The sequence below is a fragment of the Pyrus communis genome, chromosome 10, assembly GCF_041283825.1.
Source record: "Pyrus communis isolate YQ-2024b chromosome 10, ASM4128382v1, whole genome shotgun sequence".
Classification (NCBI taxonomy): Eukaryota; Viridiplantae; Streptophyta; class Magnoliopsida; order Rosales; family Rosaceae; genus Pyrus; species Pyrus communis.
The window spans coordinates 29,061,219-29,085,388 of NC_142574.1; the positions used below are offsets into that span (position 1 = coordinate 29,061,219).

The 24,170-nt window shown below is 36.8% G+C and overlaps 2 protein-coding genes and 1 long non-coding RNA gene across 6 annotated transcripts; 1 reads left to right on the forward strand and 2 right to left on the reverse strand.

Moving 5' to 3' along the window:
- Positions 1-518: 518 nt before the first annotated feature.
- On the forward strand, positions 519-8,683 carry LOC137728522 (pollen-specific leucine-rich repeat extensin-like protein 3). Its single transcript, XM_068467287.2, has 2 exons — positions 519-2,160; positions 7,903-8,683. The coding sequence occupies exons 1-2, from the start codon at positions 662-664 to the stop codon at positions 8,549-8,551; spliced, it is 2,148 nt and encodes a 715-aa protein (XP_068323388.2). The 5' UTR covers positions 519-661; the 3' UTR covers positions 8,552-8,683.
- On the reverse strand, positions 8,592-9,354 carry LOC148693847 (uncharacterized). The gene is made up of 2 exons (XR_015952586.1): positions 9,004-9,354; positions 8,592-8,888 (listed from the first exon to the last, which is right to left on the reverse strand). It is a non-coding gene; the product is annotated as an uncharacterized LOC148693847 (long non-coding RNA).
- A 6,830-nt stretch (positions 9,355-16,184) lies between these two features.
- On the reverse strand, positions 16,185-23,696 carry LOC137727424 (putative LRR receptor-like serine/threonine-protein kinase At1g07650). Of its 4 annotated transcripts, none has more exons than XM_088678440.1 (24): positions 23,499-23,696; positions 23,001-23,166; positions 22,755-22,826; positions 22,594-22,662; positions 22,441-22,512; positions 22,262-22,333; positions 22,062-22,133; positions 21,891-21,962; positions 21,732-21,803; positions 21,527-21,598; positions 21,363-21,434; positions 20,859-20,927; positions 20,413-20,475; positions 20,132-20,197; positions 19,974-20,009; positions 19,850-19,884; positions 19,343-19,719; positions 18,932-19,127; positions 18,706-18,843; positions 18,085-18,203; positions 17,739-17,949; positions 17,417-17,654; positions 17,023-17,173; positions 16,185-16,812 (listed from the first exon to the last, which is right to left on the reverse strand). In XM_088678440.1, exons 1-24 carry the CDS (start codon positions 23,617-23,619, stop codon positions 16,480-16,482), a joined length of 2,964 nt encoding a protein of 987 aa, XP_088534566.1. In that variant the 5' UTR covers positions 23,620-23,696; the 3' UTR covers positions 16,185-16,479. The 4 variants fall into 4 exon arrangements, with proteins under 4 accessions (XP_088534566.1, XP_088534568.1, XP_088534567.1 ...); XM_088678442.1 differs by having other exon boundaries at positions 22,441-22,517; positions 23,499-23,672; XM_088678441.1 differs by lacking the exon at positions 23,001-23,166 and having other exon boundaries at positions 23,499-23,644.
- Between the last annotated feature and the right edge of the window lie 474 nt (positions 23,697-24,170).

Here is a 24,170-nt window from a genome sequence, read left to right on the forward strand (position 1 = left end):
CTTCATGTTTGTTATTTTTGTTTTTGTTTTCCAATTGTGGTATTAGAGCGTGTTTACATAAGAAGAGTGGAATGAGAGAAATGAGAATTGCACTCATTCCAAGTTATTCAAGTGTTTAATAACACTTGGGGTTTAGGGTTGTTTCTCTCTGCCTCAATGGGCAACGACCAATATGAAAGAAGAAGAAGGAGAAAAGAGATGGGAAAGCTGAAAAGAGTTGGGGGATGGGTGCAGCGCGGACTTCATGAGAAAGAAAAAAGAATTGGGGGATGGGGAAGACAATCAGAAGGGAAGAAGAAGAAGAATCAAAAGTGAAGAGTCAGAAGAAGATGGGAAAAAGAGATGTGGGAAATATGAAAAGAGTTGAGGCATGGGGTGCGGGCTTTACCAGAAAGAAAAAGGAATTGGAGGATGGGGAAGAAGAACATCACAGGTGAGGATTAGTTTAGGTCTAGTTGTGGTGCGATGGATTAGTTAATTCAGTCCAACAAAAAAACTATACATACAATGCCTAATTTTAAAAAGCCAGAAAGGCAATTACTCAAGTTTGCGAATCCAACAGAGAAATTATTGCACAGCCTCTCAAACAAACAAACCAAACTGACCCCCCCCACTCAATATATTCTCCCTCATTCACCCTTTTCTCTTCATCAGCCAAAATATGAAGGCTGTCTACTTTCTGCTTTCCTTTCTTCTCTTCTCTTCTTTCTCATCATTCTCTTCCGCTCTAACTGATGCCGAAGTGTCCTCCATTACTCGCCGCCAGCTCTTACATTTTCACAAAAGCGATGACCTACGCGATGAAAAAGAATATGAGGTTGAGTTGAACGTAACTTTCCCTCACACCAGGCTTAGATGTGCATACATTGCACTCCAAGCTTGGAAAAAGGCAATTTACTCAGACCCTCTTAAAACAACTGAGAATTGGGTTGGTGGTGATGTTTGTGCTTATACCGGAGTGTTTTGTGCCCCGGCACTTGATGACCCCAAAATAGAGGTTGTGGCCGGCATTGATATCAACCATGCAGACATTGCAGGATACCTTCCGGTCGAATTAGGCCTGCTGAGTGACATTGCATTGTTCCACATCAACACTAACAAGTTTTGTGGTGTCATTCCCGAGAGCTTTGCTAGGTTAAATCTTCTCCACGAGCTTGATGTTAGCAACAACCAATTCGTGGGATCGTTCCCTGAAGTTGTTCTCAAAATTCCCAACCTCAAGTACCTAGACCTCAGGTTTAATGACTTTGAGGGAAAATTGCCTCCTGAGCTTTTCAACAAGGAATTGGATGCTTTGTTCTTAAACAACAACAGGTTCACATCCACCATTCCTGACACACTTGGAAACTCCCCCGTCTCGGTTCTTGTGGTCTCCAACAATCGTCTAGAAGGTTGCATTCCTCACACCATAGGAAAGATGGTGAACACCTTGAATGAGGTCATCTTCTCTAACAACAAGTTTGGTGGGTGTTTGCCTAATGAAATCGGATACCTCTCAAATGTGACGGTGTTTGATGTTAGCTCAAACACATTCAGCGGGATCATGTCAAAAAAATTCGAAGGCCTTCAAAAGTTGGAGGAGTTGAACATTGCACATAACATGCTAACCGGGTTTGTTCCTGAGTGTTTATGCAACTTGCCTAGCTTGGGAAATTTCACATTTTCCTACAACTACTTCAATGGTGAGGCCAAAGAATGTGTGCCGGTTTCTCAGAAGGACGTTGTGTTTGAAGACACAAGCAATTGCTTGCCGGATAGGCCTAAACAGAAGTCAGCAAAAGAATGTCAAGCTGTAGTGAGCAAGCCAGTGGATTGTAGTAAGGCAAAGTGTGGAGGTAGACCAGGACCTTCAAAACCTTCCCTTCCTACGCCAAAACTGCAACCACCTATTCACTCTCCACCACCACATGTACAAATGCCACCATTCCCTGCACCTTCAGGTCAAAGTCCAGTTGTTCCAATTCACCCTAAGTCACCACTGGTTCATTCGCCGCCACCACCACCACCAGTCCATTCTCCTCCACCACCTGTAGCAACACCACCATCACCCGCATCTATAGGGCAAAGTCCCGTTGTTCCAATTCAACCTAAATCACCCCTACCACTAAGGAAAACTCCACCACCATTAGTCAACTCACCCCCACCACCAATTCACTCTCCCCCACGGCTACACAACAATCCAAACAACTTTGGCTATAAAAAATTATAAACAAAAGAAGGTGGGAAACACCTTCCTTGTTTTAAGGAGAAAAAAAGGGAAAGGTGTTTGTTGCTTTTGGAAAAGTTGTGATGAGTGCTCATTATTTCGGTTTGAAGAAGAGAGAGATGAGAGCTTATTTCGGTAGAGAAGAAAGAAGAGAGAAGAAAGAGCTTTTCTTCAGAGAGCAAGGGAGAGTTGCAGAGAAAAAGGGAGAGTTGCAGAGAGCCTAAAACAGAAGAAGAAAGTTGTTGCTTCAATTGGTTAGTAATCATCCACCAAAGTAGTTGTTGTTGTAATAGCTTTGAGCTATATGTATAGAGAAGAAATTATTCATTATATTTCTTTCTCTATTTGTTTCTTTGGTGTGTGAGAGCTATTGGGTGTATTGGGTTTTTGGGTTGTGAGATTGCCAACAAAAGTTGTTGCTTCAATTGGTTAGTAATCATCCACCAAAGTAGTTGTTGTTGTAATAGCTTTGAGCTATATGTATAGAGAAGAAATTATTCATTATATTTCTTTCTCTATTTGTTTCTTTGGTGTGTGAGAGCTATTAGGTGTATTGGGTTTTTGGGTTGTGAGATTGCCAACACTTTGTAAACTCCCATTTGGTTGATAGTGGATTATTGGGTGAGCTCCTACTGCTCCGAGGACGTACTCCAGTTACACTGACTGTGGAGGAACCTCGTTAAAATCTTTGTGTCTTTTATATTTTGTTCTTGCATTTCCATTTGATATATTCCTTGTGGGCTAGCTTGAGTTGGTTCCAAAAGATTTTGGTGTTATCCTAGCACAACAATTGGTATCAGAGCACTGGTTGCTCTTGGGTACTGTCTAGTTGCCAAAGATGTCAGACGGGCAAGATGAGAATCCTTTTGGAAGCAGCTCCGGGTTTGCAAGAACTACGGTGCAAAATGCAAAGTTCGAAGTGGAAAAGTTTGATGGCACAAACAACTTCGGGATGTGGCAATGTGAGGTTAAAGATGTGTTGGCTCAACAAGATCTTCTTGCCGCCTTGGGAGAGAAGCCTGAAGCTATGTCGAAACTGGAATGGGAGAAATTAAATTTGTGGGCTTGCTCTTCAATTCGGTTGTGCCTTGCAAAAACTCAGAAGTATTTTGTGATGCGGGAGACTTTGGCAAGTGTGTTGTGGCAAAAATTGGAAGACAAGTATATGACGAAGAGTGCAGAGAACCGGCTACACTTGAAGAAAAAGCTCTACCGCTTCCAATACAAAGAAGGTACAAAAATGATTAGACACCTTGATACTTTTAATAAGTTGATTGCCGACTTGTTAAATTTAGATGAGGATATTAAGGATGAAGATAAGGCCTTAATATTGTTGAATTCCTTGCCGGACTCTTATGAGCATTTTGTTACCACTATTATGCATGGTAAAGAAACTGTGAAATTTGAAGATGTGTCAAATGCCTTGATGAATTATGAAATGAGGCATAGAGATAAAAATCATGATAGTACCTCTGAAGCTTTATTTGTTAGAGGTAGATCATCGGAGAGGAGATCCTCTTCTAGCAGAAAAAAATCACAGTCTCGACCTAGAGGAAACTCTAAAGGTAGAAAACCTTTGGAAAAGGGATGAATGTGCCTTTTGTCGTAATAAGGGCCACTGGAAGAAAGATTGTCCTAGATTGAAGACCAAAGGCAAAGAAAGTTCTGAAGCTAATGTTGCTGAGGTTGAAACAGATTTTTCTGATTTTGCTTTAACCACTTCCTCATCATTTGATTGTGCTACTAAGTGGGTTTTGGATACGGGTTGTACTCATCATATGACTCCTCACAAGGATTGGTTTTCAAGCTTGAAAGAGTTTGATGGCGGTGTTGTGTTCATGGGAGATGACAATCCTTGCACAACAAAAGGGATTGGTACAGTTCGTTTGAAGTTGCATGATGGCATGGTTAAAGAGTTGACAGGTGTTCGGTATGTACCGAATTTGAAGAAAAATCTTATTTCTTTGGGAACTTTAGAAGCCAAGGGCTTCAGGTTTCATTCAGATGGGCAGACATTGAAAGTGACTTATGGTGCACTTGTTGTGATGAAAGCTCCTCGATGTGGCCATTTGTATTTATTGCAAGGAAGCACTGTGACAGGTGAAGCGTCTGTAGTCTCAGAAAATATGGGCACATCCGATTCTGATACTACTAGACTGTGGCATATGAGGTTAGGCCATGCTGGTGAGAAAGCTCTACAAGGGCTTGTGAAACAAGGTTTTCTAAAAGGTGCCACGACTTGTAAGCTTGATTTCTGCGAGCATTGTGTCTTGGGGAAGCAAACTAGAGTGAAGTTTGGTACTGCCGTACATCAGACGAAGGGCATTCTTGATTATGTGCATTCAGATGTTTGGGGTCCTACAAAGACTCCCTCTTTGAGTGGTAGACATTGGTTCGTGACCTTTGTTGATGATTATTCAAGAAGGTCTTGGGTCTACACTATGAAGCACAAGAGTGAGGTGTTGAGCATTTTCTTGGGTTGGAAGAAAATGGTTGAGAACCAGACTGGGAGAAAGATTAAGATTTTGAGATCGGATAATGGTGGTGAATACACATCCGACCCTTTCTTTAAAGTTTGCAAAGAGGAAGGGATTGTGAGACATTTTAGTGTCCGGGGAACTCCACAACAAAATGGAGTTGCAGAAAGATTGAATCGAACCTTGCTTGAGAAGGTTAGATGCATGTTGTCTCAGTCGGGTTTAAGCAAGTCGTTTTGGGCAGAGGCAGTTACTTATGCATGTCACATCATCAACCGATTACCCTCAGCTGCTATTCAGGGTAAGACGCCAATGGAGGTATGGACTGGAAAACCTTCTACTGATTATGATTATATTCGTATTTTTGGTTCACCTGCTTATTTTCATGTAACTGAAAATAAACTTGATCCTAGAGCCAAAAAGGCTATCTTTCTTGGTTTTAGTAGTGGTGTCAAAGGTTACAGGTTATGGTGCCCGGAGATGAAAAAACTTGTAATCAGCAGAGATGTGACATTTGATGAAGAAAATATGTTTAGAGACTCTGAGAAGAATGTGAAAGATGTCCAACAGGTGGAGCTTGAGAAAGTTGCCTCTAGTACTTCAAATCCTATTTCCGCTGATGTCGAAGCCACTACAAGTGAAGAAGTGGGAGACCATGAGGATGTTGAAGAAGTTGAACTTGAAGATTCTATTCAAGTTGAAGAGCAAGTTTCACCTCAAGAGTCTATTGCCAAGAACAGAGGAAAGAGAAATATTACCAAGCCAGCTCGGTATAGTGACTATGTTGCTTTTGCTCTTCCTATTATTACTGATGAGATTCCATCCAATTTTGAGGAAGCCATTGAGAGTGAAGAAAAGGAGAAGTGGTGCAATGCCATGGGCGACGAGATGAATTCTCTCATGAAAAACAAGACTTGGGAGTTAGCTAAATTGCCTAAGGGTAAGAAAGCTATTGGTTGCAAATGGGTGTATGCCATGAAGGAAGATGTTGCTGAGAATAGCAATGTCAGATTCAAAGCAAGATTAGTTGCTAAAGGGTATGCACAAAAGGAGGGCATTGACTACAATGAAATCTTTTCTCCAGTTGTGAAGCACTCCTCAATTCGCATTATGTTAGCTCTTGTTGCACAATATGATCTTGAACTTGTGCAACTTGATGTGAAGACGGCTTTCCTACATGGTGATTTGAATGAAGAGATTTATATGTGTCAACCGGATGGGTATAAAGTGAAAGGGAAGGAGAATTTGTTTTGCAAGTTGAAGAAATCACTTTATGGCTTGAAGCAATCTCCAAGACAATGGTATTTGAGATTTGATAAATTTATGAGAGGTCAAAATTATTATAGAAGTCAATATGATCATTGTGTGTACTTCAAGAAGTTGCAAGATGGGTCTTTCATTTATTTATTGATATATGTTGATGATATGTTGATTGCCTCAAAGAATGTCGAAGAGATTGAGAAATTGAAGAAGCAAATGAAGAATGAGTTCGAGATGAAGGATCTTGGTGAAGCAAAGAAGATCCTTGGCATGGAGATCACTAGAGACAGAGAGAAAGGTTTGGTATGCTTGAATCAAAGACAATACCTTGAGAAGTTGATTCGGAAGTTTGGAGTTCATGATTCAACCAAACCGGTTAGTACCCCTTTGGCTCCTCATTTTAAATTAAGTTCTCTACAGTGTCCTAAAACTGATAAAGAGAAGCTGAAAATGAAAGATATACCATATGCAAATTTGGTTGGTAGTTTGATGTATGCAATGGTATGCTCTAGACCGGATATTGCTCATGCAGTTGGCATGGTGAGTCGATATATGCATAATCCTGGTAAAGAGCATTGGAATGCAGCTAAGTGGATATTGAGGTATCTCCATGGTACTCGAGATGTTGGTTTATGCTTTGAGAGAGATGACTCTGGTATTGGTCATTTTGCTGTTGGTTATGTTGATTCAGATTATGCAGGTGATCTGGATGGAAGGAAGTCTACTACAGGCTATGTATTTACTATGGCTAAAGGGCCAGTTTGTTGGAGGTCCATTTTGCAGTCATCTGTTGCCTTGTCTACTACAGAGGCTGAATATATGGCAGTTGCTGAAGCTATAAAGGAAGCCATTTGGATACATGGGCTGATTAGAGATTTGGGGGTTGATCAGAAGCAGGTGGAGGTGCATTGTGATAGTCAGAGTGCCATTTATTTGGCTAAGTATCAGGTTCATCATGCGAGGACCAAGCACATAGATGTGCGTTATCACTTTGTTCGTGAAGTTGTTGGTGAAGGAGAAATCATTCTCCAGAAGATTCCAACTAAAGACAACCCCGCTGATATGTTGACTAAGGTTGTTGGTGTAGCCAAGTTTGTTCATTGCTTGAACTTGGCTCACATTTTGCCTATATAAAGAAGGCGTTGAGCAGTAGGAGTTTTGGAGCATTTGGCTCGGCATGAGTTGTTCTCTTGCTAGTGATTGGGAATGTTGTGTATCAATTGTGTTGGTTGTCTTGTCATGGCGTTTTTCGGAATTTGGCCAAGGTGGAGATTGTTGGATAGTGGCCAACATTGCTTTCGGCTACACAACAATCCAAACAACTTTGGCTATAAAAAATTATAAACAAAAGAAGGTGGGAAACACCTTCCTTGTTTTAAGGAGAAAAAAAGGGAAAGGTGTTTGTTGCTTTTGGAAAAGTTGTGATGAGTGCTCATTATTTCGGTTTGAAGAGGAGAGAGATGAGAGCTTATTTCAGTAGAGAAGAAAGAAGAGAGAAGAAAGAGCTTTTCTTCAGAGAGCAAGGGAGAGTTGCAGAGAAAAAGGGAGAGTTGCAGAGAGCCTAAAACAGAAGAAGAAAGTTGTTGCTTCAATTGGTTAGTAATCATCCACCAAAGTAGTTGTTGTTGTAATAGCTTTGAGCTATATGTATAGAGAAGAAATTATTCATTATATTTCTTTCTCTATTTGTTTCTTTGGTGTGTGAGAGCTATTGGGTGTATTGGGTTTTTGGGTTGTGAGATTGCCAACACTTTGTAAACTCCCATTTGGTTGATAGTGGATTATTGGGTGAGCTCCTACTGCTCCGAGGACGTACTCCAGTTACACTGACTGTGGAGGAACCTCGTTAAAATCTTTGTGTCTTTTATATTTTGTTCTTGCATTTCCATTTGATATATTCCTTGTGGGCTAGCTTGAGTTGGTTCCAAAAGATTTTGGTGCTATCCTAGCACAACACCACTCACCCCCACCACTAGTCCATTCTCCGCCACCACCAGTTCACTCACCCCCACCACTAGTCCAGTTACCTCCACCACCAATCCATTCTCCTCCACCCCAAGTTTACTCTCCTCCACCACCAGTCCACTCTCCACCTCCCCCTGTACAGTCACCTTCACCACCAGTCCACTCTCTTCCACCACTTGTGCACTCACCCCCACCACCAGTCCACTCACTGCCGTCGCCAATCCATTCTCCACCCCCACCAATCCACTCTCCACCTCCCCCTGTACAGTCATCTTCACCACCAGTCCACTCTCTTCCACCACCTATGCACTCACCCCCACCACCAGTCCACTCACCACCGTCACCAATCCACTCTCCACCACCTGTGCACTCTCCGCCACCACCATTCCACTCTCCACCACCACCTGTGCACTCTCTGCCATCGCCAGTCCACTCTCCACCCCCACCTGTGCACTCACCCCCACTAACAGTCCACTCACCTCCACCATCTGTTAACTCACCACCACCGCCTTCTCCTTGTCCTTCTCCTTCACCTCCTCCCTCCGTTTTCTCACCGCCTCCTCCAGAGCTCAGCTTTGTCCTGCCACCTACCTTCGGCTTCCAATACTCCTCTCCACCTCCACCAATGTTCCCAGGATACTAAGCACTCTACATTGCGACTCTTATTTTTATAAATTTTACAGTCTCAGAGAAATACACTTACCACTTTTAGTTAATTATAGCCTGTACTTCATGACATCAAAGTGTATGTAAATCTTCTGCATATGCTTGCTTGTTTCAATAAAAAACATTCTTGGCAAACTGTACATTTATTTTTAGTTTGCCTTATTTCTTTCATTTAATTCTTTTCGACGTGGATGAATGAAATTGTCAATCAGATCCAATCACAAATTTTAATATAATTAAAGTTACAAATATTAGAATGTAAACGCCAGGAACTGTAACTCGCCAATGTTTGGGATTTGTTATAATTTTCATAGCTGCACATAAACATAATGGATTAGAAGAACTTAACACTCGTTAAAAAATGACCATCTGTCTGACGCACTTATGAGTATGAATATGATGATTTGACAATCAAGAATCAAAATTTACCGGATACAAATCTTGGACAGACGAGTGGGAAGAGGGAATTGCCGTTGGATCAGATAAATAAATTAAGCTTTCTGTCTCGCACGCACTCCGACTGTTGGACTCGTCTCTAAAGGACGCAAACCTCATTTCATCACCGTAAATACATGGATTTATGTTCAGTTCATGAACTATAGCTCGACCTTCAAGCATGCTCACTACTGCAGACATTGTAGGTCTTAATGCCAGTGCTGGGTTAGTGCATAGTATAGCGACCTTAATCATTCTCATTGCCTGTTCCTTGTTAAAGTCAGAGCCCAACTTTGGATCGACCAGCTCCATCAGATTTCTTCCAGTCTGTTGTAAAACAAAAGCCTGCAATATACAAAAGACCCTGGAGATGAACAAAAAAATGAAAAAAACTTCCACAAGAAATGTCTTGATTGTTGTTTTACATTGCTGCATGGGTCGCTGAAATTCCAGTCCTTTTTATTCAGTTGCGCAGCTATTTCTCGAAGTGCTTCCACTGCCATTACAAACACCAAATTTCCATACACCAAAACAAAAATAAAAACTTATGAAAAGGTTAAAAGTTTTTTGACAATCAAAAATGTTTTTGACTTGCAGAAGCACTAACAAAAATTTTGACGTGTTTCTAATAAGAAAAATAGATACAATCTCAAAAACACTTATGAGTAAAAGTGTTATATACAAAAGCAATCCTAACAAGTTTTAAAGTAGTAGAAAACGGAAATTTTACCCATGAGAAATTTTAAAATCCTAATAAATTCTGAAATGATAGAATTTAAAATGATGATGCGGTAGGATCTGTTTGTGATTTAATACTTAGAAAGCACTTTTTTTTTAAATGTTTGCGACTATTTGAGCGTGGCTCAATACTACGTATTACATGGATGAGTTGTTAGATTTGATTTTCATAACTATAGATCTTTTATTTTCAATCTTAGACATTCATTTTTCCTATCATTAATTGTATGGCTGCTGAAGAAAATTGTTTTTTTCATAAGTGGTTTTGCTTTTACTAGAAGATTTTTGAGAGTTGTATTGAACGAGGTTGCTCACCACCCTTAGCTGGTGGTTATGCTCACCATCCTACTCATTATCATTAAATGAGTTTAAATTTTGAGTTTTGTATCTATTCACTACTCAAAATTTGAAATTTAAACTCATTCGAACGTGATAAATAGAGTGGTGAACATCACTTGAAATTGGTGAGCAAATATATATATTTCCCCTAATGGTATAGAAATTGTGAAGTTTATTATTTGGCTAAAGTGTAATAGAATTTAAAGAGAAATTTAATAACTCAAGTCCTGCAATGTTGTGATGGGATTTTTCGAGATTCTACTAGTTATTTTCTTGGTGGTTTCTTCTTAAGCTTGGGGCATCATACTTCTTTCTATGTAGAACTTCATGTTGTCATCCTAGCTATGGAGTTAGCTCATGCACGGAATTGGCAAAATTTATCGCTTGAAAGTGACTCTTCTAGTATGATATCTTGCTTTCCTTCTGATCTTTGTCTCCTCCTTGGTCTCTTCGAACTCATTGGAAAAATTTTGTTTCCTGGTTGCAGCACATAATCCCCCCTCCCGTCGGGCCCCCTTTCTTGTATTTTCTTATTTGAGAGAGATAAGATTTATGTGTTTTTCTCTTCTTTTTTTTTTTTGTATCTTTTTTTTTTCAAGAAGGATAAGGTTTATACCCTACCTTTATTTTTGTATTTTATTTTGCTTGCTTTATAAGAATAAGGTTTATATTCCTCTGACTAGATATAATTTTTTTTCTTCATATGAATACAATTTCTTCATACGGCCGAGGTTCTCCAACAACAAAAAAAAAACGAAATTTAATTCCATCTTTTAAGCGACACCAATATATAAATGAGTGATCGTGGGATGGGGTCCAATTGAGGCGGCGTTGATGGTGGGACAGTGGCTGCAACGTTGGTAGCGGTGGCGAGGGGGTTTAAACTCGTGAGGTAGTACTGGTACTTGATTAATTGTTTGTTTCTTCTTTGAAATTTTCACTCTTGAATTTTATGACCTCAAAATTATTTTTTTCATGCAAAATTTCTAGACCTTTTTGTTTGGGAATCCAAACAAGGATTTGGTGCATGTTGATCTAACTTTTGTTCCAAATTTATTTCAACATAAATGATTTTAGAGATTTTGAAATCAATTACATATTTTGAAAAATGTAAAAATTGAAATTAATTACTAAACAAGTTCTAAAAAATAAAACATGGGGATGTTTTGATATAGACGCTTTGTTTTTTAATTTCGTTGATTAAATATTTGTTCATTTTAAGAATTTGATTAAATATTTTTTCCACAATTTTACTAAAGGTACGATTGACTATCTATAATATTGGTACACTTGATTTTATGGTAATTTGAATTTCTGGTACATTTTGTTTCTTGGTATTATTTAGAATCTAAATGTACAAAAAGTTGACGTTTATTTTCAAATGTACCACAAGTTTTAAAATTTTAACAAATTAATGAAGTTTCCTATGAAAGTATTAATGACGTTTTTTTAATGAAGGAAGAGACTAATTAAATATAATAACAGAAATAAAAATTTACTCTTTTTTTAATGATAATGAGAAATTAGTTAAATTAATATTTTTAATAAAGTCACAATTTTAAAATTCACTAAATTGTAAAAAAATTAGTTGTTAGCTGGTGGATATATATTAAATAAATAAAAAATGTTGAGTTGGCAATTGATCAGAGATCTTAATTAAATTTTGTAAAGAAACAGATATTTAGTCTAAATAAGTTAGAAAATATAGGGGATTTTAGTTACTCCAAAAAAATATTCACTTTGCAAAAAAAGATGAAAATAAAAACAAGAAAAATAAAGACTTTGACAATTAAAAAAAAAAAAAAACGAAAAATGAAGACTAAATGATTATCAAACATCTCGTAAAATTAGCTACTTAAGAAAAATTGCTTACCTTCATCATCTGCAAGAGTCCCCACCTGTGCTTGGGACTTGATTGGTTCAGTGCACATAAGCACTGTGAGTACAACAACATAGCTGAAGAGGATGATTGGCAGCTTTGAAATAATATTACGACTTTCCGTCATGTTTCCTCACCACGCACTTTACAGTTTACATTCGATGAGCTCTGCTGGCTATATATGTCGGCAGAGCCCTTATAATATCAACCTTGACCTTAACTTTTCTTTTATTAATTAAGTAATCTTTAGTTAATCGTACGTGCTTATTAGAAAAATACAAGTTGTTTGCTGTAAACTAATTGGCAAGCAGATAAAGATATAGGAATTTCTACGTTACCATCTTACATTATTATCAGCTGTTGGTTTTGATTCTTGTGAACTAATTGACAAGCAGAACTGGATTAGTCCAAGTTTGAATAAGACCATTATTATTATTCACGCACGCGTCATTCAAACTTCAAAATTAGACGTCTTCTATGCATGTCCAATTAGAATTGATATATACAGGGAATGAGGACAATTTTCTCTAAAACTGCCTATTATAATTATCTCGTACCAAGTAAAGTCAAGTTATATCGAATGTTTGATGTGTACGGCCAATGCGGTGGCTCGTCGCCGGGCTATGTTTGCATTTTAGTTTAGTTGGAATCTCTATTCATCATCCGTGAGAGAATTATTAAAGGTTTAAGGTAACGACAGCCAGTAATAAGTTATATGACCCGTGCAGAAGAAATTTTCTAACTCCTCAATACTCTTTGAATGATCGATTTAAGGTAATGACAGCCAATAATAGGTTTAGTTGGAATGTCTCTTCATCATGCATGACAAATTTATGATTGGAAATTCTAACTCTTCACTACTCTTTGAGTTCCCTAGTCTATTTCGTGGATCTTGAATGAACTCTTGAATAGACATTATTATGGTTGGTTGTTTTTTTTTTTCTTTCTTTGAAATAGAAAAGAAATGTTTGTTTTAGTGATTTCAAATTGGAAGCATTGGCCAAAAGGTTGGTTCTGTGCGAGAAGTGGAGGGATGGGGGGCTTTATATAAGAATGTTAGCGAAAAGGTTAACTAAACTAAATGCAACCTCTTCTCTATCATTCTTATATAAAGCCCTCCATCCCTCCACTTCTTGCACAAAGCCAACCCTTTGGCCAAGGCTTCCAATTTGAAATCACTAAAACAAACATTTCTTTCCTATTTCAAAGAAAGAAAGAAAAAACAACCAACCATTCTCTGCAAATAATGTCTATTCAAGAGTTCATTCAAGATCCTTAAAATGGACTAGGGAACTCATTCAAAAGTTCATTCAAGATCCTTAAAATAGACTAGGGAACTCAAAGACTATTGAGTAGTTAGAATTTCCAATAATAAATCTGTCATGCAGAGATTCCAACTAAACTTATTATTGGTTGTCATTACTTTAAATATGTCATTCAAAGAGTATTAAGGAGTTAGAACATTTCTTCTGCATGGGTCATATAGCTTAATATTGGTTTTCATTACCTTAAACCTTTAATAATTCTCTCATGCATGATGAAGAGAGATTTCAACTAAACTAATGCAACTTCTTCACTAACCTTCTTATTTAAATCCCCATCCCTTCACTTCTTGCACAGAACCAACCCCTTGGCCAACGCTTCCAATTTGAAATCACTAAACCAACCATTTCTCTCCTATCTCAAAGATAAGAAAAAAAAACAACCAACCATTGTTTACGAATACTGTTTATCCAAGAGTTCATTCAAGATGCACAAAATAGACTAGCTAGGGAACTAAAAGAGTATTGAGGAGTTAGAATTTCCCTAAACCCTATATATGCTATGAAATAATGGTTTGTATTATTTATTTGTATGCTACATCATAACTTTTATGTGCTATCAAACAACGGTTTGTAAGTCGAACACTTTCTTGTAATTCTTCTTATATTCTACGTATAATGGTTTAGATAATGAGGTATGTATTGATTATTATACACGCTTTGTAATTTGGGTTTGGATATTTTCCCCATAGGTATGAGGGTTAGAAGAAGTCGGAGAATGATCTGTCATCTCTTTTGTAGCAATCCATGTCTCCGCAGCAAGCCTTCTTCCCACGTACCTATATGGAGAGAGTGTTCACAGTCACATGTCAATATTTTAAGAGGCGAGACTTTGATTTGAACGCCCTGATCAAACTACTATTCCTCCTATCAAAGTGTAAGACACCTCTCGTTTAATATCACAATTTGTGAAAGTATTTTACGATTACGAAGCCACTGACCTTACAAATTGTGTATTCTCGATGTTTCTCAATATCTCTCTCAATTCGAAAATTCAGGATTTGAATTCATGTCCTTTAATTGAATCCTCCTACATTGAATTGATTTATCCTAAAGATTTCATTTCATTTGGAATTTAGTTATTCACCATGTAAGAGGATCGCCGCTAAGTATCCATGACTAAATGGTTAAAGCGCCAAACTCATAATTGTCCCACGTATCTATATTGTCATTGTGCATTTTATGGAACCTTTTCTTAGCAAAGCCTTTTCTTTTCTTTCTAAGTTGAAAGTATTACAGTTGTGGAAATCGTTTAGAGAAAATAGTGTTGTTATCCAAAAAGAACAGAGAAAAACGTACAGCAAGTCTGCAATACAACGATTTATGTCCCACCACCTCCTCTGAATTCTACCTGTTTGGTCATGTTTTCACATTTTAGGTGATGGAGCATCCTCAAACCGTTTAATTAAGTAAGGTGGTGCAGGCAAATAATTCCTTCCAAGAGTCTGTTGTTACCAAGGCCGACCCCTCAAAGAGAATTCGGCAGTGGAGGGATCTTCAAGAGTACATAAATGTGATGTACAATAGCAAGCTGCTAATGGTTAGTGAATGTGTATTTCAAGTTCTCTGTTAAGTATTTTAATGTTTAGTTCTAGAGTGACGCAAATGACAACAAAATATTCTCCTGAGTTTATTAACAAGTAAGCTTGCTAGAAACCCTTGTTGCATGAAAGCCTTAGCGGCCCTCATTTATAATTTTAGTGGAGAAGACTTCTTATCAATTTGTTGGACATGAAACAAATGCCTGCAATATGAGAAAAAAGCTTCCATGTCAGTGTCCATTTAGAAGAGATAGCAACAAGGTTTTCTAGCAAGCTGACTTGTTAGTTTTAATAATTTATGCAAGTAGCCAACTCCCAAATAATGGTTCAAACAAGCAAACATATTAGCCGAAAACCTACGCTAAAATTTTAAATGAGGGTTGATAAGGGTTTCTAGCAAGTTGACTCGTTGATGAACTCGAGAAAATATTTTGCTGTTATTTGGGAGAGTTTTGCCGGAAATAATGGATGAGTACATTGGTGTGCAAGTTTTGAAGTTATAGGGTGTAGAGATAAAAACACCAATGTTTATTTTTATTTATTTTCTTATTCTTTTATTAAAAAGGGTTATTTCAAACAAACTTGTTCGAGAGAGAGAAAGAAAAAAAAAGTGATGAAATTATTTTGCATGTATCTATTAGGCACATTTTGTTAAAATTATATATATGCATACAAATAATTTATCTATATTTTTATGTAAAATAATATATGATTAATTAATTTTGAATCAATTGGCTAAAAACATTTATTTATTTTGTAGGTAAATTACTTTTCATGTGATATTACATATATACTAGCCACATTTTGTTATTATTATATAGAGTGTGCAATCAATCGACATTCTTTTATTTTGTAGGTAAATTATTTTGCATGCAGGTAATTTACCTATGTTATATTTTAAATATTGATAATTTTGAATAAAATAAATTTTTTTTTTCTATATTTGTAGGATATACTAATTTACATGTTAGCACCATGTGAAAACAACTATATAAGGAACATTGGTATCATGTAAATTTTTGTTATTAAATGCATGGGAATCATGACATTTAAATTTTTTTCCAAATCCCCATAAGGTATTTGAAGACATTTAATTGAATGAAATAATGTAAAATAAATGTAGATAATAAGTGAGAGACCCAAAGTAAGGGTTATTAGGGGTAATTTAGACATCCAAAAATACAAATTTTTGCCAAGTCAAACTTAATTATGGATATTGTTTAGTTGGAGCCTAATCATCGGGTTTTTGTTAGAGAAATTTATCATGATGAGTTTTAGTTAAAGAAATTGAATTTCAAGGGGTGTACACAAGCCTCAGATTATCATGCTTCGCTTGCTGGTTGTATTCTACCTTAATTCAGCATGAATTTCTGTCGTTTTCCATAAATAAATAAAAAAAAAATGATGTTCAGGCACCATCATGCGATCTACTACCACCATTATGTTATACACGTTATATGCAGAAGCTATGATCAATAAAACCATAAAGTAGTTGATGTTACCCTCTTCATACTGTACAAGCTTGTATAGCAGTAGTCTCTAGTGAAGTTGCGCTTTTATTTTGGTACGAGTACCTGCTTTCAGTGGCAGAGTACCCGGCTATACTGTTCTTAATTTTACCGTAGAGAATCAGTATCAACTCGTAGATATCCTAGACAAACGATGAGGTAGAGGCGGTCCATTTTGCATCGGATGAATAAGGTAAGCTTCGCGCGCTCTGTTCAGTATAAGTATCAGAGTCCTCCGAGAAGGCCAACCTCAACTCATCACCATAAATACTGGGGTTTATCTTCACCTCCTGAACAAGAGTTTGGCCTTCAAGCATGCTCACTACTGCGGACATAGAAGGTCTTAGTGCTGGTGATGGATTGGCGCATAGTAGAGCTACCTTTATCATTCTCATTGCCTCTTCCTTATTGAACTCAGACCCCAACTTTCGATCCACCAGCTTCATCAGATGTCCATTTTGTTGCAAGACAAGGGCCTGCGGCATTGAGAAAAAATGCAGAAGGAATGACGAATAATTGTAAACATTTCAAGAACAAAATGAAAAGCCACGTTTCTTAATTCTTCATTCTATTTTACAAATCAGGTGGAGCCAAACAATTTGCTTATGTTGGAAAATCAGTTCTACGGAAAGCACCCTGGTTTCCTATATACTTCATGTACTAAACGAATGCGACAAAGATCTTACCCAATCAAGAAGGCATACAAAATTCTCATTTGGACGATATTTGATGTTGTTTTTTCCAGATACGAGTTCCAATGCGACGACCCCAAAACTGTAAACATCTGCTTTGTCACTCAAATAGCCCCATAACGCGTACTCTGGAGCCATGTATCCTCTGCACATTAACAACTTCTGTTAGCATCCATGAAGATGCCATTTAACGAATTTTATGTACATTCATTATATTAAGTTCAGTGATGTTTTGAAATACACTTTTGCAATTAATACATCTCTTACAAATAAAAGTTTTTCTTTAAAAAGAAGATTGAATAATAAAAAAAAGCTGTCTAAACTAAGAGAGTAAAGAAAGCAAAATAGAAACCACAATGATTGATAGAGCAAAACGAAGGTTACTCACATAGTTCCAGCAACTCTGGTGCTAATATGGGTCTTCTCCTCTTCGTCCAGCTTAGCTAAACCAAAGTCGGATATCTTAGGGTTAAGGTCCCGGTCAAGTAGTATATTGTTTGTTTTGATGTCTCTATGAACAATTTTTAGAGTCGACTCCTCATGCAGGAAAGCCAGACCTCTTGCAATGCCAAGACATATTTTCTGCCTTTTATTCCAGTCCAATTTCTTTAGGCCTTCGTCCGGGCCTGAAATTAACAGAGAACTTAAGAATATTTATGAAACTAATTATAAGATACGGAAGTATTGCACTTCCAGATTGTCCAACTTACCAAACAAAACATGGGCAAGGCTATTGTTCTCCATATATTCGTATACCAAAAATAACTGATTTCCTTCAATGCAGCATCCATACAATTTCACAAGATTTGGGTGTTGTAAGGCAGAAATCATGCCTATTTCATTCACAAACTCACGATTTCCTTGCTTTGATTTTGAAGAAAGTTGCTTAACTGCAATAAAAGTGCCATCTAGTAACTCGCCCTGCAGTTTGAAATATAACACATTTGAGGAATATAGGTCAACCATAATAGTCTCTTAAGTGTGATACACCATGGCATTCAAAACAAAAGAAAAGTTCTGACAAATATAGGGAAACAAAAAGGAGTCATGGAATACCTTGTAAACAGCTCCAAAGCCACCTTCCCCAAGCTTGTTGGCAGTATCGAAGTTGTTAGTTGCAGCTTTAAGTTGCTTGAATTTAAAGAAACCAGTTTGCAGATCTAATCCCATGAGATCTGTTCATGTTGAAAGGTTAACATATTGAAATATTTACTCACTGAGAATCGAGAGGGCAAGTGAACAACTAGAGGTAGGACAAAAGTTGAATTTGCACTTATAACAGGTTTACAACAAGGGCCGGCATTAAACCCCTCTGAGTTTTAGCATATTGATGAACTGTCAAATTCCATCAGATTCGTGCGTGCATGATTTGATGATGAAATTATTTCAGAACTGGGATTAAATTTAAGTTAGAATTGTAAATGGAAACATTAGAGGCTAATGATTTGAGGGAATTAAATGTAAATTTAGTAATTCTAGGAATAAGATTTCCGATCCTCTGCAGTGTTCAACCATGCAGCTGACTTTCGTTGATAAATTAAATCTTTAATGATTCAGCATACTGATAGGTGTGACCAGTGTACAATCCCTTTTGAAAATTCTTATTGTAGCAAGTAGAAATATGAATAGCTTTCAACTTTTCTAAATAAAAAATGACCTATACGGTTTTGTCTGTACCTTGTTCCCTGGTTGTCCTGCTTCCGAAACAGCCTTTCCACCAAAGAATGCCCAAAATCAAGAAAATGAGGAATAATGGTGAAACAACTCCAATGACAATGAATTTCTTCCTTTTGCTATCATCAGGCGGGTCGAAATCTAGAATAAGTGACAAGGACAGTGACAATAAGAGAACAATAAATTTCTACAGGATTGTATAAAGAGAAACTTATACGTTACTACTTACCAGACTGCACTGAGATAGCTGATATCAAAGAACCATAGATTCCTCTTTTTGGAACATTTGTTGTCCCTTTCCCCGCCCACTGAAATCGGATTTCTAAAGTCTTAACACTAACAGCTGCTTTAAATACCTTAATCACTTCCTTATCAACCCCTTGTGCTTCCTTTTCAATATCAAAATCCTCCAAAACCAGTTGTTCCTGCATTAAATAATTTACTCAGTCAAGTAGAAAAATAATAAAGAGGGGGAGCGGTTAAGAAAAATTGTAAAAAAGGTATGAGGAGTTGTGGATCTTTGTGTGTGAAAACTGAAAAGACAAGGAAGAGTCAAAACTATCCAAATGGTTAAAACCAAAATGATAAAAAAAATGTTTAACTATTTTTCCAGAGCCAAAAAAGCACTGCGAATGACTACCTGGATATAAACGTTAAAAACACGTCTTCCGACACCATAATAAGACCTGTTGTCTCTGAGAACTATTTCTGCAAAGTGTAGTTTCACAGTGTAATTTCCATTTGCTAAGCAACGAGCATAATATGTGAGAGAAAGAGGAGACAGTCGTGCAGTTTTGTACAATTCAGAGTTGTTCATTCTGAGTATTGAAATATTATTTGCTATGTAGTCACTGTCAGAGCTCCAAACATCTGCAAAATCACCAGTACTACTAAATCCCCAATTTGCTGAGTTCTGAAAAAACTTTGCTGCACCTCCTGAGGCCTCATCTTCCTCATACTTGATGTTTCCAATGGTGGTTTGGTTTCCACCACAATTTATATGCAACGAGTACCGATCTGTACAGAGAAGATCACAAAGAAAATATAAGCTTTAAGAACTTAAAACAATGCTTTGTAACATTTTCACTTCATATGAACACAAATTTACTCCTCGATCTGGATTTAATTCTACAACAAACTTAACTACCTTTTGAACATGGCAGGAGGCAATTGCTAAGTATCCTACAATATGAAAAATAAACATTAGCTTCTTAACTTAATTAGAAGAAATGAAAAGTCTTCGCATGAAGCTCAAGAAGTTAGAAGCATACGCATTGTTCCGACTGTAAAAACTTCTGAACAAATTGCTGATGCAAAACAGATTATAAAATGTTAGATTCATCTATTTAGAAAGTCAAAAAAAGTAATGCAAGTTTATGATCTCAAGGACATTAACATAAAGAAGAAAGGGAAAAACAGTTATGCTTACAAGGTCTCTCGACAAGAATTTGGGACAGAATTCTGAGAAAAATTATTGTAAGAAAGATCTATATTGCTGCACAAAACACAAAGTTCTCTGTTAACTTGGAATTTCAGTAAAATCAATATCAGAATATTTTGGTAAAACTTGTAAATAATATAATTACTTGTTAAATTCAATAGTCTGCATATCATCGGAGTAATGAAAAAGATAAAGCAGAAGCAGAACATTTAAGATTCAGGATGACGAAGTAGAAAAAATATGTAAGATTCTGGTCTGAAGAAACATACTAGCGACTGTCTCTGTTTTTTATCCACTCCGGAAGACCAGTAAGCAAGTTACTTGTCAGATATCTGATCAGTGAGCAATATAGAACAGATGTCAATGAACGTTTATGTGTAAAAATGCTGTTCCAAAATACAAAGAAAGACGGGAAACTTAAAAGTGTTTATTAGGCCTTTCCCTTGGTACAACTATGATTCCTAGCGAGAGTGTGGTTAAAGATAACTTTAAAAGTGCACTCGTTCTCATCTTTCTTTATCTTTTTTCTGGTAAATGAGAACCAGAACTGCACTCGTTCTCATTTGATCAGAATGTGCATTATCCGAAATTAAGCTCCATGATAACATCAAAACGACAACTTTAAAAGTTAAATCATGACATATGTAGGAGCCAAGGGAAAGGCCTCCATGCATCATTATGTGTGCTAGCTACCCTTATGAATTACAGTCCTTACATTGTGGCCAATTGCATAATATTTGCAAGATTTGGAATGCTCCCTTCCAATCTGTTGAAGCTAAGATCTCTGCAAATAAATATGTAAACAAATAATGAGACGTCATGGAATGGAGGTGATACTGTGAACACGGAAGCAAGTTTTTGAAATGGAAATTAAGTAAATCTTAAAAACATAAATTAATCAACCAGCATGAAGACTGTCAGTGTGAAAAATAAACAGATCACTGTCCGTACACCACATTCAAAGTTGGGTTAAGAACAATTTAGAATGTGATGCTTAACTGAAAGGTACATGTTTTAAAGCTTGTTACGTTTAAGGCCAAGCAAAAGTTTTGAGCCCATAAATCTGAAACATGACCAAATTTTCGTATGAAATATGTTCAGAAAGTTATCGGTTTGTTAGACAACATTGGTAATAATCCAGAGCTATTGTGTAAAACTAATTATTAAGAGCTTCATGTCGTGAAAAAAAATGAAGAATGAATACAGATAGAAGAATTACAAAACAGTCAGACTTGTCATGGTAGAGATATATTCAGGGATTTCTCCTGTTATATTGCAGCTCCTTAACATCCTGCAATTTGAGCAACCGGTATTAGGAAAGTAGTTTTCAACTGCATGTGTTATGCTAATAGAAAAATATATAAAACGTAAAATATGGCTCACAATTTATTCATGCCGGTCATGTTTGATAAGTTTGGAAAAGCTGAACTCTCACCGCTTAAGTCGCTAATCCTTCTGCAAAAGGTTAAGCATGACAACTTGTTGGAATACAAGTATCTCCATAAATCCATTTTTCTCTTTAAATTAGAAAAGGGACTCAAGGAGATCATGCAAATTAAGATATCTGAGAGCTTAAAAGGGGACTCACAGGTCTGTCAGATTATTCAATGCAGAGAGACTAGATGGAAGGGGCCCTTCAAGACCACTCGCTTCGATCTCTCTGTAAACAACGTAGTTGATGGATTTAGGATTACACGTGAAAATATTTCAGTTGAGAATTTAAAGTGCACTAGAAAAGATCTCTTACAAGGTCTGTAGGTCTTTCCAACTTTGAAAGTAGTCAGGTATTCTTCCAGTGAAGTTGTTACTGCCAATCACACTGTAAATAATGCCACAAAAAGCAGAAAGATTAAATGACATAAATCTTAAGTATTTCATGGAACGAACCTAAATTATTTAAGGTAGTCATATCACTTACAGTTTTCTTAATTTGGTCATATTTGTGAGGGCCAAAGGCAGCTCACCAGTGAGATTGTTAGCACGAAGATAGCTGTAGTTACCCATGGCAAAGCAAGACCAATCCGTTGTCAATTGACATATTTACTAGCTTATGAAAATCCAAGAAAATTAAAATATAAACATATAGAGTTACAAAGGAAGATAAAATAGCAAACTGACAGAATCTCCATGTTAACCAAATTGCCCAACTCCGGGGGAACAGTTCCAGAAAATAAGTTGCCCTCCAGGCCCCTGAAAAAAAAGCCTTATCAAGTTCATATCCAAATCATACAAATTGGTGCACCAAACTAACTATTCTGAATGAGGTGACAGAAGTGAAAGAAACATTCAATGCATACAGAGCTTGGAGAGTAGTCATGCTTCCCAAATAGCTAGGAATAGGTCCGGATAAGTTGTTCACACTGAGAACCCTGCACTGGGCATGACATTAGTTCAATAAATGGCACGCGAGTTTATCATCAACCTCAAACAAAAGTCTAGAAGTCGCTTACAGAAATTCCAACTTCGTAGAATTCCATTCGCGTGGTATTGAACCGCTAAGGTCATTCTGGCCCAAATTACTAGGATCAAGAAAAAAAAATGCTATTAGACAGAAGCTTAATAGATTTGTGATGGGAGAAACTAAAACAAAACAGTGGAAATATCTTCATACACTTGCTTAATGTAAGGCAGCTTCGACAGTGCTGGCGGAAGTACACCATCAAGGTCTTGTCCCATCAGAAACCTGCGTGATAAGGATCCACAACTTATAGGTTATGATTGATGTGCTAAAAATCACGATCTCTTACAACTTGATAGACAAAAACCTTTATACACTTGCAGTTGTAGCATTGGCCAACAACCATCACAAGCAATTTAGAGCAAAAATTATAAACTACGGCTTGTAAAAAGTGCATACATGCTTTCGATATGGCATACATTGCCAGAGAAAGAGCAGTTGCAGACGAGAGTGTTGTTGTACTGATCCGCATGCGGGATTGAAATAGTCGGAATATTGCTACAAGGATCACTAAAATTCCAATCCTTTTTATTCAATTGCACAGCTATTTCACGAAGTGCTTCCACTGCCACACCCAAATACACAGAAACACAATCTCAAAATCACTTTTCACAAAAGCAAGTAATGGATAAGATAATGTTTCTTCCTTTCTAGTAAGTCTAATAAAATTGGCCACAGAAAACTGAACTTCATAAAAATTTCATGCATGAGCTCTGTTCTTTGTCAATTTGCTGTCAAAATTTGTCTAAAAAGCTTATAAATTTAAGTTATTTCCACCATAAATATACAATTTTCAACATTTTTCAGATGAACAATCCCATTCCAGCAACTAAAATTTCAATCACTTCACACGTATTAAGCATCAAAACTAAAGATTTCAAAAGTGAGAGCCTATACCTTCATCATCTGCAAGAGTGCCCACCTGTTCCTGGGATTTGATTGGCTCAATGCAGATAAGCACTGTGAGTAGAACAACACAGCAGAAGAACAACTTTGAAAGATTTTGACTTGCTGCCATTTTTATTCACATCCCATGGAGCTCTGCTGCCTCTGCCCGCAGGCTCTTATATAAGTTATAATTATTGATCGTGAAATGGAATAAATAATAATGCGGCTGTCTCCATCAAATATCATTTAAAGTGATATAAAAATATGATACAAAAATATGGTACGAATATCATTACTTTAATTCAAATAATATGATTGTCCATATCAAATATCATTTATAGTGACAGAAAAATATAATACAAAACATTATATAAATAGCATTACTCGGCCGACGATCCTTTAATTTTTGTAAGTTAAAAAACTTCTGTGTAACATGGACCCATCCCGTAGTATCATTTGTTCAAAAAAGAAATAGACGTCTGAATTAAATTTAGAGAAATGCTTAAGAGAATTTATTTAAAGTTGGAATCTTTCTGTATTTTTTTGTTACCTTATAATTTAATATAAATTTCATACTAATATTATAGAATTATGTGAAAAATATAAGATGATAGAATGCTATAAAGAGCTTTACATTTGAAAAGAATTCTTAACCAAATTATTATTTTATGTATTTTCTTC